This window comes from Trichoderma gamsii (assembly GCF_001481775.2).
Source record: "Trichoderma gamsii strain T6085 chromosome Unknown Scaffold_59.2, whole genome shotgun sequence".
NCBI lineage: Eukaryota > Fungi > Ascomycota > Sordariomycetes > Hypocreales > Hypocreaceae > Trichoderma > Trichoderma gamsii.
Genome location: NW_020171396.1, coordinates 23066 through 42401, shown reverse-complemented (window position 1 = coordinate 42401; position 19336 = coordinate 23066). Strand labels below are relative to the sequence as shown.

The following is a 19336-nucleotide window of genomic DNA, read 5'->3' as shown; positions in this document are numbered from 1 at the left end:
GATTTCTCATTCTTAGATGACTAAACGCCGGTATCTTATAATTCCAGGTGATGAATGTATTTGCTTAATTATTAATGTTAATACTCCTCAGTCCAGAGATTACTTATTGAACCTCCATGCTATTGAGCATCTTCAGTCTCTCCGTGCAACTTCAGCGATACCTCATGAACATGTTGGCCCAGATCCCTCTCCACAGGGCCATCTTGCTGCAAGCCCATCTCCAGCAGAGTCTGGACTCGCTTCGTGGCCTCGGGCCAGTTGCAAGAGTTAGCAAAGATGTTTAATGACCCCTTGAGATCTGACAGGCTAGGCAATCCGGCGCGATCGTTGACGGCTTGCTTGGTTTCCACCAACGGCTTTTTATCAAACCCAGCCACCCGGAAGGCAAAGTTGTCTACAAAGACAGACAACTCCGAGTCTTTAATGGCACGATTAATGTACCCGTATTGAGCAGCGGTCGCAGCATCAAAATCTTGACTGCTCAACAGAATCTCCAAAGCTCGCGAGCGGCCCACCACCCTTGAAAGCCATTCGATCCCGCCACCACCGCAAACAAGGCCAGCGCCGACTTCTGGCTGACAGAATACAGCCTTCTCGAGGCTAGCATAACGAATATCGCACGCAAGAATGAATTCGCTGCCAAGACCACGGGCGCGTCCACGGACTTCGGCAATTGTAACTGCGGAAAGGCGGGCAAAGCGTAGTACAAATCCAGGCCACTCGGTTTCTGGAGCGGCGTCTTCGCCTTCTGCGTTTTCTTTGCCTTGCCTCACTAGCAAATCATAATGGGCCATAAAGTAGTCCGGGACGGAACTATCGAAAACCACGACTTTGACAGCCGGGTCGTTTTCGAGCAGCTCGACGAGCGTCCGCAGTGCCTTATAGGTTCGCGGCGTAAAGAGATTTAATGGCGGAGCATTATAAGTTGCTCTCCAGTAGGCTGGGCTGATCTTGGTGAGCTTCAGGACGTCGTCAAACGCCCAAGGCTCTGGAACGTAAGGCATGATGATAACCAGAAAAGTTGTTTATTGAAGTAGGCTAAATATTTCTTATGCTATATTGTTTATTTTCTTTCCAACGTCGTTCAATCATCCTGCTGTGGTCTACGACGTCTTCTTATACTTTTTCATCAGCATTATAGGCACACATATCTCATTTCTTACCCATTACGAAACGTCGGTGATGTCCATATTACGGAACTTTGACCCAATACAAACACAGTACATTTGTTGGCATTTAGTATTATGTGAAATTAACGAATTGAACTCGCCTACTGTGTTTAAACTTAAAATAGTTGTTATATTGTGATCCAAGGCTCAATAGAGTTTCTACTAGATGATAAATGGCACAGTATGTTGGCGTTTTGGGGCTTGAGTAATACACCCAGTGCTAACATGAATCGCCAGATGCTGACGGCTATTTTCCAAATTGAGCCTTAGCGGTTGGATCGAGGATCGTAATCGTCTTCTCCATCAGAAACTCATTCACGGCATATTTGCCATTGTTTCTTCCCCAACCGCTGTCCTTGGTTCCGCCAAACGGCACATTCGGCTCGTCATACTCTGTCAGATTTCCAATATGAACTTGCCCAGCCTCGATCTGCTTGGCGACCCGGATCGCTGCAAGGATATCACGACTGTGCACCGAAGCATTGAGACCGTGTAAAGTATCGTTGGCAAAGAGGACAGCCTCAGCCTCATCTTTGACAATACTAAGAATTGCAGCGGGGGAGAAAATCTCCTCGTGGAAGATGTCGTCCGTGGGCTTTATGTCGGTGATGATGGTCGGTGTCAAGCTGGACCCATCTGCACTGAGACTTCCATCGCCAATAACGAAGCGAGCTCCTGATGCGTGAGCCTTTTGCAAGAGGTCATAAGTTCTCTTAGCCAGTCTCTTGCTGCCAGCATAGCCTGCTCCGTCAGGAAAGTGTGTCTTGAGAGAAATCTTCATCTCCTGGATGAGCTCATCTGCAACCTCTTGAACCACGACAATGCGATCGGTGGACATGCAAATCTGCCCATGGTGCAAAAAAGCACCAAAGATGATCTTGTCGGCAGCGAGTTTAACGTCGGCATCTTTGAGAACGATGGCTGGGGCCTTTCCTCCCAATTCCATCAGTACAGGCTTCAAGAACTTGGACGCAGTTTGGCCAATGATTCTTCCTACAGCAGTGCTGCCAGTGAAAGCAACCTTGCGGATTGCTCGATGGGCAATCAAAGCTTCGGTCGTCGCAGGTCCATCTTCACGCGAGGCTTGAACTACGTTGATGAGACCCTTGGGCATACCGGCCTCCTCGAATGCCTCGACGAGAGTATGATGTGTTTGTGGGCACATCTCCGAAGCCTTTAGCACAACAGAGCAGCCAGCAGCAATAGGAGCTGCCAACGATCGCCCGCAAAGGATCATGCTGGCGTTCCACGGGGTGATTGTGAGAACAGTGCCGATTGGTTCTTTGTACACCAAAGCCAGTGCTCCAGGCTTCTCTAAAGGCGGGATTTCGCCTGTCGTGGCACTAGAGATACTGGTTGCTATCTCTCGGATGAATCTTGTCAACAGAAATGTGTTCGCCCGGCCCCAGGCCAGACTGCTCGACGTCTCCTCTACTTGCAGCTGAGCAAAACGATCCACCCAAGAGTCAATCACATCAGCCACCCGAAGAAGCAAATCCCGACGCTCAACATAGGAAGTGTTCTTCCACTTCAGAAACGCTTGGTGAGATGCTTCCACGGCCTTGATGGCTATCTCAGGAGTTGCGCTTTGAGCGTAGTGAACGATCTTGTCTTGACCATTAGACTCGACTGCGATTAGACGATTTGGATCCAGAGGCTCGGAGACTCCGTTGATTCTGATTGGGACGACTTGCTCGCCGTTGGGACCTGTAAGAAAAGGCATGATGAGTGATATCAAAGCTGTAATGCGTCTTGATATATTGTTGTTGTAGTGATATGAGTGGCTAATGAACGATGAACTGTGTTGGAAAAAGAATCAGCCTTTTACTGTGGACTTTTCGATGGTATTTGTACCATTTTCAACTTCACATATCCGTGCAAACTATTTCAGAGCACATAGGCCTCGTCATCCCGTCACACTTCAGTATCGTGACTGCATTTCCGACGAAAAGGATCCAAATCCAAAATGGCACAAGCTTGTCTCTCATTTCCCCTAAACAGCAACACTTCTGGATTCGAAATCGGATTTAGATTCCTTGCATAATCACTGGCAACTTTTTCCTTACGAGCGTCACTAAGAAATAGTATATCAGCATCGGCTTTATGGGCTTAAGCGAAGCAAGCGAGCCGGGTTGACTTGTGTAAAACACGAATCAAGATGCCGCACATCAATGCCGAAATGTTTGTTACTTTTAATGCCAAGAAACGAGCCCCCAGCTCCATCGGTAGGCATGACTTGTCACAACGATTCATTCCGGGACATGCGCAATGTTCAAGCTTAACTAGAGTCGCCTATTATTCCCCTGGAGCCTAATCACTAAATACTCCTACTTCTACGCGTACTGGATGATCCACATCGGCGCTTACGGAGAGTGTTGAGCATCCACCTTCGGCTTTCTATCTATTTCGGAGGACTGATATATCCGATATATGGCAAACCCGACAGTCTCTATATGTCAGCTGCTTTATATTCTTCAATTTTGCGTTGTAGGCTGCCTGCCTCTTTATGATAATGAACTGACTGCTGCTTCCTTTCGACTAGTCTCCGCTAACTCCTAGGCTATCCCAGTGCCAAGTATCTCGATCATTACCAACTAGCTATATTGATAATGATTACAAGATGCTTATTTCTTGGCAGAATATTGCTAACAAAGACCATGGAAGATGAAAGAAAGGGGTTTGAGTTCATAGACATCAGACTTATACACGAGGTAGATGCCGCTAGTCAAAATGGATAGTCTCCCTCTTTACAGTGTGAATAAACAGATATTTGCAGTGGAAACCTTGATTCTGATGAGCCAATAACCTAATGCCGTTCACTTCTCTAACAAACAACTGCAAGACACTTGTCTCGGAGGAGATCTATAGACATGAAAGGACAGGTAGAGGGTGTTCCAAGCGCAGCACAAGGTCCAGGAAATTATCAATTGCAGCCAAGCTTTCAGCAGTACATCTATAGATCAAGATGTAACTTTACGTGCAACTTAAGTAAGAACATATGTATATATAGACAGCTTACCGCGTTCATTTGGTTTCACCTATGATAGTCGCTACAGCAGTAGTATCAGTAGTGGTGGCAGTAGCTGTAGTAGCAGTAGCAGTGGTGGTGGTGGCTTAATTCTAGTGAGCTGATAGCCTTACTACATCCAATCTCATCCCGTATTGCCCAAACCGGAAAACTAACAACCTCAGTGGCGGCAACCCCGTCGCCTAGTAAACATTCACGATGGCAACGGACACTGATTGAGCAAACGCTGTATTTTATTACTATCTACCGCTTGGCCCCAAGAGGCTCCCAAAATCCAAACCGAAAACCAAAAAATCCAAATTCCCTGCAAAATCCATAATTCCAGCGTAATCCATAATTCCAGCTTAATCCATAGTCCCAGCATACTCCATTTCCCCCACAACAGTACCCAATTTCCTCCCATATCTCCAAAAGAGCAAAATGAAGCTCTCCTAAGCTTCCATTATGACATCTCCATCTTCAAAGGTGCACTCCAAATCCATGCCAGGGAGGCTCGCGTCCACAGCCTCGTCGGTAGGGAAGAAGAACTCGTACGCGGTAGCGTCGATTGCGAGCTCAACTTCGGGCAGTTCATCCAAGTTGGAATCGGTTTCGGCCTCCTAGACCTCCATGTCAACGTGGTAGATGCCGTTGGAGCCATCGTGAATCTCGACATCGTGAAGAATGTGTGGAGCCTCATCATCGCTCTCCGTAATGGTCCTGTAGCCAGAGGGCAGAGGCTGGGGGTCGCCACCAGAGAACATGGCATAGCGGTCGTCAATGGGCTCTTCATGTTGGTTGTTGCCATAGCGGATGCCGTCATCGCTAGCAGATGAGTCGGTATCATAGTGGGCTGAATCCTCACGATCCGAAGTTGAGTTGAGCGGAGTAATAGAGTCGTCTTCCGAAGCCGCCTCTCTGATTTCATCCATAATGAAATCGACTCCAAAGGTATCAATGTTTCGTTTAAGCGAATCCTCCCAGTGATCCTTAACAAGCTCAGGCGGGGGGGCTGCCACATCGACCGCCTGTCGATCCCACTTGGGCACAAGATCTGTTCCAATGCTAATGTCCGTGAGGGCAACGCCAAGTAGACGTGCCTCTTCAAGTTTTTCATTGGCCGAAGCTACGAGCTCCTTCATGATCAAGGAATCAACGAGGGATGCGGCCTCGCGATTGAGCAGCTTTTTTTGGACTCGCGCATGATGATTGTGTCCGGGATTCATCTCGTAAATGTTGTCCCAGGCTGGATAACAATCATCTGTAAAGTATAAAGCATCCAAGGGGACACCTTTCGTGACTGCATCTCTTAGACGAGAGTTGGACTCAGCTCGGATATGCTGGCTGACATCCGAGGCCAAAAGTTCCGCGGGCTTGTAAGTAACCGGAGCGTCACCAGCCGGAACATCACCAGCCGGAACGTCAAGAAGCTCAAATTCAGTTCCCGTAACGGTAGCCCACTGAATGTCATTATGCCGATTGCCACCAACCGAAGTGCCACCAACCGAATTGTCCCAATCAGCCGGAGGAGTTACAAACACACCATGGTAATCCGAGTAGCCTTCCACAACCCGGGGTTGATGTTCGTAATGATACATGTTTGCGGTGGGATCAAGTGTTGGCATGTGTGATGAAGATTGTGTGTGTGTAAAGATTGTGTGTGTGATAAAGATTGCGTCTATGACGAAAGTTGCGTGTGTGATCACGGTTGCGTGTCTATGAAGACGATAGTATATGTGAAGAAGATGGTGTTTGTGAAGAAAAGGTCGCTTGTCTGTGAAGACGATAGTATGTGTGAAGACGATTGTGTTTGTGAAAAGTGGTCGCTTGTCTGAAGATTGCCGCTTGTCTGACGAAGATGGTATGAGTGAAGAAGGGTTAGCAAAACAACAAACAGGAGGGAAATAGTAAATAAATAGGTTCACAGCTCGCATCCATCGGTGGCGTTGGTTACCCGGGGGAATCGTTGGAAGAGTAAGAAAGACTATGATGTGGCCAGAAGGGCCCTTTTGGCGAGTGGCTTCACGAAAAGCAAAACGTTGAATGAGAAAAAGAGGAGATTGCGTCGTCAGTTGGCGCAAGCGCTGTGTGAGCAGGTCAACAAGTGCCAGTCGTTTGTACAGTCGAGGTAGAAACTCTTCGCTTTGGGTTCGCTTTTGCTGCAAAGTTACCTCAACCACATAGGCTTGCTTAGTACCTCTACCACCTCCTATCACTTAACTGAGAGATAAACTCCTGTGTTTAAACTTTTGCAAAGACACATGTATCCATTGCTCTTACGCTCTTGCGCCAGTTGTTCGAAACCACTAGTGTCTGTCCCTCTGCTTTTCCAACAGCTGACAATATACGGATAGCCCATGTATTCACCTGGCACACATATATGTTGGCTGCTCCCAAAGCCGAGTCGCAGAGTTTTCTTAATGCAAAACTATCTCCAGTATCCCAGTTGTATGCAGCACTCCTACTATAGCTCAAAAAAGCAGTTGGTCTATACAGGAAATTGTTTGATCATGATGTACAGGTACACCTAGAAGCCGTGGATCAACACACTATAGCTGGAGTGCTGGACAGCTTTTCACTTGTTTATGGTCTCGATCTGCTCTCTGCGTTGACTTGAGTATCAAGCCGTGGCGGAAACCTACCATGAGCCACTTCCACAGTAGCGAGGAATATTGCTACAGGGAAATTCAGCAAATTTTCTCAACTCTGTGGCGTTGAGCCAATGCAAAAAGTAAACAGTAAACAGTACCTAGGTAGGTAAACAACAAGAATACGCAATCATGATTATTTGCCTTTACGGTAAGATGCAACGTCAGGATATTTCATTACCAAAACTGTATATACATTTTGCTTTGTGAGGATTTATACAGCCTCTGGTATCAGACATCTGGCTATGAAAGACTAGGCGCATGTCATATTCTAATCTCACTTCCAAATGCATATAAATCGGGGAGATACAGCCCAGCTCTCTGGAACAAAACGCTCGGCTACATGAGTGACGCCAGAGGTACTCCCACACTGGCACAGATATATCCAGCATCTCCTATCTTCTTCCGGGAACTCCTAGCGTCCCATTATATAGCCTTTTTTGGACTTCAGCCTCGCAACAAGGATCGTCTATGCAAAAATCGTACCTTATGTTTCGTCATTGGTGGTATGCTTCAAACCTTCTGTAACCAGGGGTGACGACGACGGCGACGTCGACGCCTCTTCCAGACTCTATTCGCCCTCGGCGCAACGAAGCAGAGGCTGATCTAAGGCCGCCCCTTGACCCACTAACTTAGGAATTGGCCAAAAGTCACGATGAACTCGCCTAAAGAAATCCCAACCGGTTCGAATACAATAATTTGCGCCTTGACATTGTATAGTTCGGCAGTAAAGGTTCATGTGGGATTCCCTTACGGACTCGCTGTCTTTGGGAGACCTTTTCGTAGAAACGGGGGAAACGAGAGCACGTCAGATGACCTACGGAAAGCAGCCAGGATCTGTGTTGGGGGATACTTGCCCAACTTCCTCCAGAAGGAAGGAAATTCCCTTCATTATAGCGGGAATATACAAGTACCTAGGTAGACAGCTAGCTCCCACCTCTGGGCTTGGGAGAATCAACTCTTTTGCACTCTGACAAGACATCCTCGTAATTTGACCAGGAGACCGCACCAGGGAACTGGCTCTCGCCTCTCTACGTTCACACGGTCGCCCACAATTCGTTTCGGACACAGCTCCCAGTACATCTGCCCCCACATCTTCACATAAAACAGTACATATAATCGACCCCTTCTGAACGCAGCAATGGCGCATCAACCCTTGGCGATGTCTCGACCGTCCTGTCAACACCCGCTGACAATGGGTCCAACTACCCGGCGGAATATTTTGCGCTACGCAGGAGCCATTGAATGAGAATTCGGAATGTAAGTTTCTTTTCTTTTCTATAACGCACCTGTCTTTTGCTCTATCAGAAGCTCAACGCTCAGAACTTCTCTAGGCACGGATGACTCGCGCCCAGCTACTCCAGGCTGGAAGCAATGATCATATCGCAGCTCGACAAGTTGCTCCAGTGAAGCATCGCCCCCAGCAGCACAACTTTGAGGCGTTTTGCAAGCCAGACGACGACGAGGAGGATTACTAGAGCTCGGGAATCAGGAAAGGCCTATCTAATTGGAACACATTTTATCCGTTTGCTTTTCATTCACAGTAGTTGATAGTACCAGGCTTTGAAGCGGGATACTAGGCACCTACCTTTGCCAGGGAAACTTTTATAGAAGTTTTGGATTTTCAAATCTGCTGGTGAATTAAGGAAAAATTGTATTCGATGGACTGTAGCATCACCAGACAGCCTTTCGACAATGCTCATACTTAGCATTTCCAGCAAATAAACAGTGTTTCAAAATCTAGACCCAACCTGCGCCATGTATGTGTATGTCCCATAATGCCATAGAAACCAAACTAGATAGGTAGCCATTAACTTTTGAATCTATACCCAACGTCAGTTGACCACACGAACATACTCCCGAGAGCCCTAGAGCAACTTACGTGCGATGTGTCGCATCTCCATAGTAAACCAAAATCACTGAATCTCAACATCCTCTGCCCCTTGCGCCGCCTTCTCCTCAACAACTGGAGCATCTATACCCATATTAGCATCTCCTTCCCACAACATCATAAACATCCAAGTCTTCGAAAAAGCAAACGTACCCTTCATCTCCGCCTCTCCCTCAGCCTCCATCTGCCTCTTCAGCGCATACCCCATCTTCTTCTCCAGCTTCCTCGCCTTCTTGGCGCTAACCGCAGCCCTCGGTCCGCTATTCGGCAGCAGGCCCGGTCGTGCGCCTCTCGTCTTGTCCGCCTTTGTGATCTTGCTTCGGTTGGCTGGGTCGGCGCGCTTCTGGTTCGCCTTCTTTGCTTTGGCGGCGCGGGCGGCGAGGCGGTTCTTGGAGGGGCGGTTGGGGTTCTTGACGGAAGGCATTGTGAGTTTTTGCGACTGATATATATGACCGGAAGAAAATAACGTTGATTCGCTTCTTGTGCTGGTTCGTCGAAAGTTGGAGGTTTAGAAGTGCTACTCAAAAAAAAAGTTTTGCCCCACCAGAAAACAGCCACCCGCCTAGCTTTTTTTGGCTGGACCCTGTAAGAGGTACGAGAGTACCTCGTCTCTTAGATGCGATGCGATGCGCTGATCACAGATGCAGATTACAAAACTCCAGCTATCATTTTGAGGACAAAACATAGTAAATTTGCTACATTCAATACCATTATATCATTATATGGGGTTGCTTTTCTAGCCGCAACAATAACTCCGGACCCAAGCTTTGCCTCCCAGTAGTATACAGACGTTATGCGTAGGCAGACTCTAAAACACTTACTCTTTATGTAAACAAATTACTCCAAAACATGCTTTTCTCTTCAGCGTTAAGTCCAGATCTCATATGAAGCTTATGAATGAGCTGCAGCGGAGCGCTTCGGGGCATGGCTTCCCTCCCCTGCTAGCATTCCTTGTCTCTCATCGTCCTCATCATCGGATGTTAAGCCATCAAGCTCAAACTCCTCTGCCGCCTGGATTTGGCCGTCTTCTACCGCTCGCCCGTTCAAGTGGGTATGGCCATTAGTGAACCCCTTGGTATTCAATGGCGGGTTGGAGAGGCGGTCGTGCAAGTGGATGAGCATGTTGACGAACAAAAACATTAAAAATGCGAGAGAGTATAGGATGAGGATATAAGAAATGACGTCCATGCTGGAGCCGTCGAGGAGAGCCATCTGTTGTTCAGTTGCACCCTGGAAGAGGAAACCGGCAGCGTACAAGAGCTATGAGAGATTAGAAATGGCGTCGTACGATACGAGCACTGCATCATGCACTTACAAAAACAGGGATGAACTGAAAGCTGTTCCACGAACGACCATCGTCAGCCAGAGACTGAGCATCCTTCAGGACAAAGGCAATTTCAATAATACGTGTAAGACCGGCAGCCATCAAAGTATAGCCAAACATGGAATGGGTCATGGCGCTGACCATCAGCTCTTGAGGGTGAGCAGACATGCCCCAGCCGGTTATGAAAATGACGAATCCAGGAATAAAGTTGCGCTTTGGGTTGCCGTCGCGATCTCGGCTAAGCCAGATACCGGCCAAGCCGGCACACCACCATATGACGCCCATTGTAGTGTGCTGCCAATCATTTTTGACCCAGGCGGTGCCCCAGCGATGCTCCGTAAAGGTATTGATGCAGCCCCAGATAGCAATGATAGAGCTGTCGTAAAACTCTTGAGATCGGCCAGTGCGACGGACCCAAGCCTGTCCCGCAAGCAGAATAATAGTCAAGATGATGCCGTAAGCGATAAATGCGCCACCCATGATAAAATGAGCCGCGCATTGGCCGACGTGGTCACCCTGGCAGAAGCCGAGGGTTGTAATGCCTCCAAAGATCATCTGCACCCAGGCCAGCAGAGGCATTGCTTTTCCGATGACCGAGTGGAAGGGTCGGACAAACTTGCGAATCACACCCAGGACGCCCTTCTCCCAGTGAAGCTTCAAATATAGGCCGAGAACGACCTGGCCGACGAGCAAGAGCTGCAAAATGTTGGCAAATATCGAGTGCACATTGTGTTCGACAAACTCGCGTCCCTTGTGCGCATGCCCGAGAAAAAACCCGACGACGGCGAGGACAGAGCCGAGGACTTGCGTAGGGACGTGCCATCGAGACTTGGTTATCTATAAATACATCGGATTAGACGTTCTGCTAATACAAAAGCACTCAGCAGCAGAGCCATTGAGTCTTACACCAAAGACCATGCCGATTGGGAATATAATGCCATATGCGAGCATCTGGATTAGGATGTGGACCCAGAGGATATTGTCCTATAATTGGTGTTAATATCGTCTGATTTTTTCTCTGAATTTTGTGTTATTAGTATTTGCTTTGGGCGACTCACGATAGGATCAAACGATATCGCCTCTCCCTCGGGGATGTGACTCTCGCCGCCATGGTGGTCGTGAGCATGCACAAGCGCTCCGAAGGATGCGATCGACAACAGTAGGGCCATCGCCGTTGGCCGTAATGGTTGCATCATCGTGGTTCCAATAAACAACAGAAGAGAAGAAGAAAGAGAAGAAAAAAGCGATTCCCCTCTCTCAATCCTTACAGTCCGATTGTACAATGCTTCGACGTCCTTGCAATCGTCGCGAACGGACGCCAGAAAACATCGGCCAGGTGTTTACTGGAGATCGAAACAATTAGTCGAGCGGCTTGATCGGAGATGAAAAGCCAAGAAATCCATGGAGACGCGCAGGGAGGGCCTGGCACCGACGTTGTTCCGGACGAACCAAGAGACTTTCAATTTGCCGTTACGCACGCACTATAACGAGGTACCACCATTACACCATGACAAACCGGTTGCAGGGATGCGTCCCCGCAAAAAGAATCGCTGCAGCTCCATCGGGCGAGGTGCATGTGAAATAGGAAGTGTCGGCACCAAATAGGCGGGAAATGCCATGCCAAGCGCGGCTATTTGTACTATTCACGGCCAACAATTCGCCGGTAAGCAGCACTATGTTGAAATACTATAGACCTCATAATTCTAGACATGATCGCGATGCGCCTGCGCCGCGAAAGCAAGGGAGTCTGGCTCCCTCCACATGCTGTCAAACAGTGGTGCGCTCCATAGGTTGACATGGATTATAGCTATCGCTCCACTCGCGTAAAGAGCCCAGTGCAGCGCGATAAGCGAGTGGCATTGTCCAATAACTGCTATAATAGCAGAGGCGTGGGCACGGAAAGAGGCATAATAGAAACCTGGACACAAAGTAGCCCATTTGGTGTCCATTAATAGACGGTGCCAATTGCCATCGCCATCCAGCAGCTGTAAAGTCAAAATCGGAATGTCGCATGGAATGGGCGGGTGCAGCTTGCCAGAATTACCTGTCCCTTCAATTAGGGAAGCTGTGGTCAGATCAACTTGGAGAGAAGACTGTGATAAACTTGGGCACCAAAAGCACCAAAGGTATTTGCCAGGCGGGAGTGGCTCTCTTAGCGACTTCCTTTGATAAAAACTGGCTATGATGATGCTATGACACGGGAGCAAATGCCTGAGGGGCAGCCCTTAATTGCCAAGGCCAAACTATCGCTCTCAGGGGAAAACGCCAGGTCAAACAGCTGCACTCATCTTGCCTGTCTCAAAATAATTTTGAAGCCGCTTTTCCCTGCATCAAGCTGATTGAGACAATTCTTCGCTGCCAACCAGCTCACACTCACCACAATGATTGCTCCATGGAGTTTGTCGGTCGCATTTCGCCTTGTCTTGCTCTTAGTGGCTGCCTCATCCAATGTCGCCGTTGCCAGCAACCCCTGGGGCCATAACCAAGAGGTCGTCACCAATGATCAACAGCACCTAAAGGCGTGCGTCTTCGGATCTCCCAAAAAGTACGACCAGTGGACGATTCACTACCACGAGGTAAAGCCTTCCACCCAGTTTCCGAGCCAATTCATCCTCGATCCGGCGTGGGTAGAGCGCCATCAAACCATCGGCGATACGGATGTAAGTGCCGCCTCATCCATATTTCCAAGGAAACAACATCGCCTAACACAGCCAGCATTTCGCTTTGGGTACCAGCTGGGTGCCATGGGCCGAGAATAGATGCCAGTATACCTGCAACGCGCGAAAAGATTGCGTTTCTTTTGCCGGATATCAGAGTGAGATTGCTTTATTTTCAGTTCGCCATTCCAAGGTCTAACTCTGCTTCTCTAGCCAAACACTCCACGCCTAATAATGGTGAATTTTCTTGCTATTTCTTTGATGCCCTGTAGGTACCTATGCTGTCCAAAATGCTGGGGATTGCCCCAAGCTGACGTCGCATATTAGCATCCAGCCAGAGAATATTATACCACGACCGCCCAATGGGCCGGATGAGATTACACATGCCTATAATAGGCTTTGTGATCATGGGAGGGTATCTGAGTAGAAAGCATAGACCATTATGGCATCGAGTAAACAGGGTCTGTTATCTGCAAAATCGCGTCAGTAGCGTTGTTGAAATGGACATATGGGATAACATACTATGAAGTGTATATATACTTAGGTGCTTGAAATAAAATTTTATTCATTAAATCGTGTCGTGTCTTTCGTTACTCCTTCTTGATATTGCCATCATCTTTTTCAAGAATCTCCCGAGTTCGTTTCCACAGCTCCAGCTCCATATCTCGCTCTACCTTGGTACCTCGACTGTTTAGCCATCCAACATCAAGGTTTCCAATGGCTCCAACTCCATTAGGCTTGAGAGACGGCTTGGTCCCAGGACTAGGTCCCTGGCGAGGTGCACCAGAAGAAAGGTTGACGATGCCCGCCTCTTCAAGCGCAAGAATCTGTCGCTTCATTCGTACATCGATGCTGTGAAGCGTGCTCAGAAACGTATCTGTTGCTTGGCGAAAAACCTCTTTTTGCGCCGCTGAGTCTACTGATGCTGGAGGGTTGCTGTCGTCTGATGATTCTGGCGTTGTGAGGGCGCCGAGCGCAGCGGCAGTGTGGTTCATAAGCTGAACCATGGATTTGTCAATGGCGTTGAGCTGAGCAATATTTTCCTCCAACGTAAAAGGAACTTGAGGCTGGGCGGCCTCTTCTCTCTCGTCCCCCATAACGATATCCTCTGGTGAGGCCATGGCTGTGAGATTGAGCGAATGGGCTCGGTTGGATGAGATCCGGCAGAACTGTGTACCCCTTTGATAGGATCCTCGAGGTGTAAAAGGCCTTATGGCGGTGATGTTCTGAACCAAAATGAGCTGGATGAAGTTGCAAGCTTAAACTTGATGGAGGTCTGGTGTAGTTTGAGTCTGAAGCTTAGTTGCACCTATGCGTTGAAAGAGAAGAGTGCTGCCAAGTCGCTGTGGGTCAGCCCAACGCGCCGATAAGATGTCGCGAATCCTCTGCTAGTCCGCAGCATAAGACTTTCACCCATTGTAGCTCATGCGTTTGTGGTAAAGATGATGATGTTTTATGTCCTTCATTATAATACTATATCTATCATATTCATCAAAAGTTACATGCAAACACACGCGCTATGCTCTCCGTTTGCCACAGCTGAGCAGCATCTGAGAGAGATGCCGCTTAAACTTCGGCTATCCCGCTCCGGCCAGCAATTCGCGACTTCTCTCCGTCACCTCAACTCTAATGCTTTCACATCAAGCCCAGCGACCTGACCATCACACAAAACGCCTTTTCGGTCGTCTGAAGCACCAATACTATCACCGAACATCACATAAACGATATATCAGGCGAAATTCGCGATCTTGACGTGTCTCACCGAGCGCTGGCCCGGAGAGGTTCAATCAACATACCGCCACACGATCAAGAACCTGAGAGTCAGGCATAGCTCATCCCACTTGGAATCGCTAGCCCAATTTGCGCTTCGTTTCATCTCGGCTGGCCAAGGCTCTGATATGATACTCTCACTTTGAGACTTCACATTTCCAAAGTCACAGTGGACTTTTTCATTTCTTCCTACACAACAGCGGCGCCTGCTGTCTTCTCGCAATGGCAGCTCAAGTACCGGCCCAGGGAGCTGGTGCGGCCAACTCGTATGGAGGACAGCCAGTCACGTCGCCAGCCGGGCCGCCTGCCGCAGCCACCACCACAGCGGGCACGACTGGAGGCGCAATGTCGAATCAGAATCTCAATCAGATTGTACGTGGTATTCTGTTGAGCCTCAGGCTGATGCTCTATTTGAGGTCTCAAGGCTGCCTTGGCCCGAGACCACACATCTTCACTCCTCTGCTTAATACCATTATCCATGTCATTTGTGCCGAGGTGCCTGTAGCCCATCACTTATCACCATTGCTTCCACCACTTTGAGCCGTATGATGATGCCACATCATGGCAGACCATTCAAGCATCCTCATAGACTTGGTCAGCAGCTTTCTGGCTAGCATAGCATTCCACAATGGCTGTTTCATTGATTATCCTTGCCTTGACATCCCCATCCCTCCATCTCCATCTTTGTTGCTTCTGCTCTAACTCGTGTCTCTGGCGGTTTCGAATGATCTCATCTAACAATGTTTGCTAGGTCACGGACTATCTTCTCAAGAGGGGTTTCAACAGGACCGAAGAAGTTTTCCGACAAGAGTCAAAGCATCTCGGCAATGATGGTAAACCAGTGCAACAACTAGCAAACTTGGGCCCCAAAAAATATGCAAGAGCGTTCCGATTACTAAAAGATTGGGTTGAAAACAATCTTGAAATCTACAAAGTCAGCAATGCTCCCTATCAGCGGTCTATACCCACCTACTAAACAGATTGTATACAGTTTGAGCTATCCAAACTTCTCTGGCCAACATTCGTGTATTCCTTCATCGAACTAGTAGGAAATGGATACACAGAAGAGGGCAAAATATTTCTTAGAGACATTGGCCAACATTTCCAGGCGTCACACGCTGATGATCTGAAAATATTCGCAACAATCACACTCGCTCAGCATGTAAACGAGAATCCTGTTACCAAGCTGTACAAGGAGAACAAGTACCGCATTCCCTTGAATCAGCACGCCACCGGCGATCTTTTTAATTTTCTTGAGCGAGAGTCTGATCACGGTGGATCCGTTATCCGACAGCTTCTTGTCACGTATTGTCAAATCGATTCAACCGCTCGTGGACCCATCACCCCCTTCAGCTTCGAGGCGGTTTTCAGAAAGTCCAAGAATCTGGACATCGAAGAGATCGACGCCCGAGAAGGCATTCCTGGGGTCAATATCGGATTGTCCAACAAGGATATCTTGGACCCGGCTGCGCCCCTTAGCCTGGGCCCTCTGCCTATGGATGCAGATCTCCGCGACGACGTCCGCGCTGAAATCGAAGACGAGGAGCGGCGACTTCCACCGCCCCCTGGCGGACCTAGTCTGATAGAAGAACTTGACCGGAAAATCAAGAGGGAAGAGAGTGCGGATGCTCCAAGCAGATCAGACCTACCCTTACCACCGTCTCGACCGCGCGATATCATGCTTGAAATGCAAAAGCTTCGAGAGAACAGAGACAGATTCAAGATCGAAGGGCGAACAGGCGGCGTCGGTGTCCCTGTAAGCGCATGCATGTTTACGTTTCACAACACCTTTGGAAGGTAAGTAACCTTGCTCTCCAAGCATCTAAAAGAGCCGCGTAGACTAACTGAGACGTAGCGTTTCATGCATGGAATTTTCTGATGATGGTCAGCTCGCAGCTGTCGGAACCAGTGAGTCCTACATTCGCGTTTGGTCTCTGGATGGCAAAGCCCTCCCAAGCTCAAACGCCCACGAAAAGGGCACCAAGTTCAACAGCCGAAAACTTATTGGACACTATGGACCCGTATATGATATTTCATTTTCAGACTCAGCCTCGGGACCCCCTCAAAAGCTCTTTGGTGATGAGGGCCGACAAAATGCAGCCATCGATGGACGACCAAAACTACTGCTATCATGTTCAGGAGACGGGCAAATTCGGCTCTGGTCCCTGGAATCTTGGACCTGCCTATGCGTATACAAGTCGCACGATGGGCCTGTCCATAGGGCACTATGGAGCCCTCACGGACATTACTTCTTGACTGGTGGTTATGACAAGGTTGTTCGAGTCTGGATGCAGGATCATGCATCACCCCAACGGCTCCTTGTCGGCCACGATACCGCCATCTCGGCCATTGTATGGCACCCTAACGGCATGTACGTCTTTTCGGCCTCAGATGAGACGGATAAGTCGATCCGCATGTGGTCAGTAACGACCGGTGCGTGTGTTAGAGTGTTCACGGGCCACACAGAGTATATAAGCGCTTTGGAGTGCTCTCCCAATGGTAAAATCCTGGCCAGCGCAGATATTGCGGGCAACATTTTCTTCTGGGATCTAGTCAAGGGAACTCGCATCAAGCGTTCTCGCGGGCACGGAAAAGGAGGCATCTGGTCTCTCAGTTTTAGTGTTGAATCCAACGTACTCGCATCTGGCGGCCAGGACGGCACTGTTCGATTGTGGGACGTCGAGTCGCCAGCAGATCCGCATAAAGCAGCTCAACAGGCTGGTATCGAGGCTGCAACTGCGGGTGCTGACATGGCGATCAACGGCCCCAACGGAGAGGCACCACGGATCAACGGGGGGGCCTCGGGTCAGTCAGCTGCTACAGGTGCTACGACCGGCACCAAGAAGAAGAGCAAGGAAGTGATGATTACTCCCGATCAAATCTCGGCCTTTCCGACGAAGAAGACTCCAGTCACAAAAGTCAAGTTCACTCGAATGAATCTCGTCATAGCTGGCGGATGCTACGATGCTGACCGATAGATTGGCGGGGGGTTTACTCGATTTAATAACAAACAGTGAAGCAAATACCCAGCAGGAAGAAAATGGAAGCGCGCAGCTCTAATTAGGGGAATGGTAAATTGTTGCACGGAAGCCAAGCGCTTACAAAGGGATAAAGGACTATTGAAAGGGGTGGTATAATACGTGCTATGAGGACAGACTTGGAACTGGTGTTTGTTTGAATTTCTTGATGGTCTGTTATAGGGAATAACGATAGAATGAGATCTTTTCTTTTCTTCTCATATGCCTTGATATCTATATATTCTCATTCAAATCCCTTTTCAGCTTCCTGTTTGAGCCTTCGATAACACCCCGAATACAAATTAATCGACCAGACAATAATTCATGCCTCAAGGCTGAGGCCATCCAGTTAAAGTGCTAGTGGGGGCTCGCTATAGCTGGCCGCTGGCAGCCTCGTACAGGTACGCAACCGCTGACGTTGAGCAGGCGCTAAGGCCGGGTACCGGTATTCCCCAATCGCTCTACGCCACTCTGCGTCGAGCAAGCTGATGTGCTCTGTCCTTCTTCGCAGCTCAACACCAGCGTCCAATTCCTCCCCTCGTTCCGCCAAACCTCGCCCGTCGCATCCGTAGCGACCATTTCCCGCACCGCAATGGACGTCGAAGAATCGCCGTGGGCTGATTCCAGCCAGAACCCCCCTGAGCCGCCCACCGACAGCGAGCCTGCTGCTTCCCCGCCAGCGACATCACAGGCCTCGACGTCGTCAGCGCCTCGGCCCTCGCGCGCTCCTCGCCGCATCGTCGCCCAGCCTACAAAGCTAGAGGCCGTGGATGATCCCCTCGGGCCTCTGAGCGCTGGACCAGCCCAAGATGCCGCTGCGCTGGATGCCCCGCCGGTGCCGCCTCAGAAGGAGCAGATGGTGATTCGGACGACGATGGCGCCGCTCCAGCAGCAGCAGGCGGCGAGGAGGATTGCCGACCCTCACCATGTTGACGACGAAGACGACTTGGAAAGCCCGAGAGGCCCGAGAGTGCCACCTCCGGTAGATGCCGCGAGACCGAGTAGTGTGCGGAGCAACACGCAGCCGAGCGTGAGCGTGGAAGAGGCAGCGAAGCCCACGTTTTATATCACGGTTGGAGATCCGGTCAAGATTGGAGACTTGACGAGTTCTCACATTGTGTACTCTGTGAGAACCAAGGTTAGCGATTCCTAGTTTCTCCATTTATAAGTAAAGACTCGCCCCGCTAAAGGACATCCTTTCTATTCAGACTTCCTCTAGAGCATACAAGCAGCCCGAATTTGAAGTCAAGCGTCGATACCGAGACTTCTTATGGCTCTATAATACTTTGCATGGGAACAACCCCGGATACGTGGTGCCGCCACCTCCCGAGAAGCAGGCTGTTGGCCGCTTCGACAGCAACTTTGTGGAAAGTAGAAGAGCCGCGCTGGAGAAGATGCTCAACAAGACGGCAGCGCACCCTGTTCTTCAGCATGACGCTGATCTTAAGCTTTTCTTGGAGAGTGAGGCCTTTAACGTTGATATTAAGCACAAGGAAAGACGAGAGCCGCTGCCTACTGAGAGCAAGGGAGTGTTGGGATCTTTGGGCATTAACGTCGGAGGAGGAAGCAAGTTTGTGGAGCAAGATGATTGGTTTCATGATCGTAAGGTGTATCTTGATGCATTGGAGAATCAGCTCAAGGGGCTGCTGAAAGCAATGGACGCTATGGTCAGCCAGAGAAAGATGATGGCAGAGGCTGCGGCTGACTTTTCTGCCTCTCTGCATGCGCTGTCCACGGTTGAGCTTTCGCCCTCGCTATCTGGCCCGCTAGACGCCCTCTCTGATCTGCAGCTTACCATCCGCGATGTGTATGATCGTCAGGCTCAGCAAGACGTCTTGACATTTGGAATCATC

The 19336-nt window shown here is 49.3% G+C and overlaps 8 protein-coding genes across 8 annotated transcripts; 2 read left to right on the top strand and 6 right to left on the bottom strand.

Moving 5' to 3' along the window:
* Nucleotides 1–119: 119 nt before the first annotated feature.
* TGAM01_v210248 (enoyl-CoA hydratase) lies at nt 120–1004 on the bottom strand (the record flags this gene model as incomplete). Its single annotated transcript, XM_018809626.1, has 1 exon — nt 120–1004. The coding sequence occupies one exon, from the start codon at nt 1002–1004 to the stop codon at nt 120–122; it is 885 nt and encodes a 294-aa protein (XP_018657134.1).
* A 412-nt stretch (nt 1005–1416) lies between these two features.
* On the bottom strand, nt 1417–2892 carry TGAM01_v210247 (aldehyde dehydrogenase; the record flags this gene model as incomplete). The annotated part of the gene is made up of 1 exon (XM_018809625.1): nt 1417–2892. One exon carries the CDS (start codon nt 2890–2892, stop codon nt 1417–1419), a length of 1476 nt encoding a protein of 491 aa, XP_018657133.1.
* A 1904-nt stretch (nt 2893–4796) lies between these two features.
* On the bottom strand, nt 4797–5774 carry TGAM01_v210246 (hypothetical protein; the record flags this gene model as incomplete). Its single annotated transcript, XM_018809624.1, has 1 exon — nt 4797–5774. One exon carries the CDS (start codon nt 5772–5774, stop codon nt 4797–4799), a length of 978 nt encoding a protein of 325 aa, XP_018657132.1.
* A 2966-nt stretch (nt 5775–8740) lies between these two features.
* On the bottom strand, nt 8741–9139 carry TGAM01_v210245 (hypothetical protein; the record flags this gene model as incomplete). Its single annotated transcript, XM_018809623.1, has 2 exons — nt 8741–8799; nt 8869–9139. The coding sequence occupies 2 exons, from the start codon at nt 9137–9139 to the stop codon at nt 8741–8743; spliced, it is 330 nt and encodes a 109-aa protein (XP_018657131.1).
* Nucleotides 9140–9606: 467 nt separating this feature from the next.
* Nucleotides 9607–11235, bottom strand: TGAM01_v210244 (hypothetical protein; the record flags this gene model as incomplete). Its single annotated transcript, XM_018809622.2, has 4 exons — nt 9607–9975; nt 10031–10876; nt 10946–11023; nt 11098–11235. 4 exons carry the CDS (start codon nt 11233–11235, stop codon nt 9607–9609), a joined length of 1431 nt encoding a protein of 476 aa, XP_018657130.2.
* Nucleotides 11236–12420: 1185 nt separating this feature from the next.
* TGAM01_v210243 (hypothetical protein) lies at nt 12421–12798 on the top strand (the record flags this gene model as incomplete). The annotated part of the gene is made up of 2 exons (XM_018809621.1): nt 12421–12699; nt 12751–12798. 2 exons carry the CDS (start codon nt 12421–12423, stop codon nt 12796–12798), a joined length of 327 nt encoding a protein of 108 aa, XP_018657129.1.
* A 488-nt stretch (nt 12799–13286) lies between these two features.
* Nucleotides 13287–13817, bottom strand: TGAM01_v210242 (hypothetical protein; the record flags this gene model as incomplete). Its single annotated transcript, XM_018809620.1, has 1 exon — nt 13287–13817. The coding sequence occupies one exon, from the start codon at nt 13815–13817 to the stop codon at nt 13287–13289; it is 531 nt and encodes a 176-aa protein (XP_018657128.1).
* An 871-nt stretch (nt 13818–14688) lies between these two features.
* Nucleotides 14689–17444, top strand: TGAM01_v210240 (transcription initiation factor TFIID subunit 5; the record flags this gene model as incomplete). Its single annotated transcript, XM_018809619.1, has 4 exons — nt 14689–14838; nt 15218–15400; nt 15458–16263; nt 16322–17444. 4 exons carry the CDS (start codon nt 14689–14691, stop codon nt 17442–17444), a joined length of 2262 nt encoding a protein of 753 aa, XP_018657127.1.
* Nucleotides 17445–19336: the final 1892 nt, after the last annotated feature.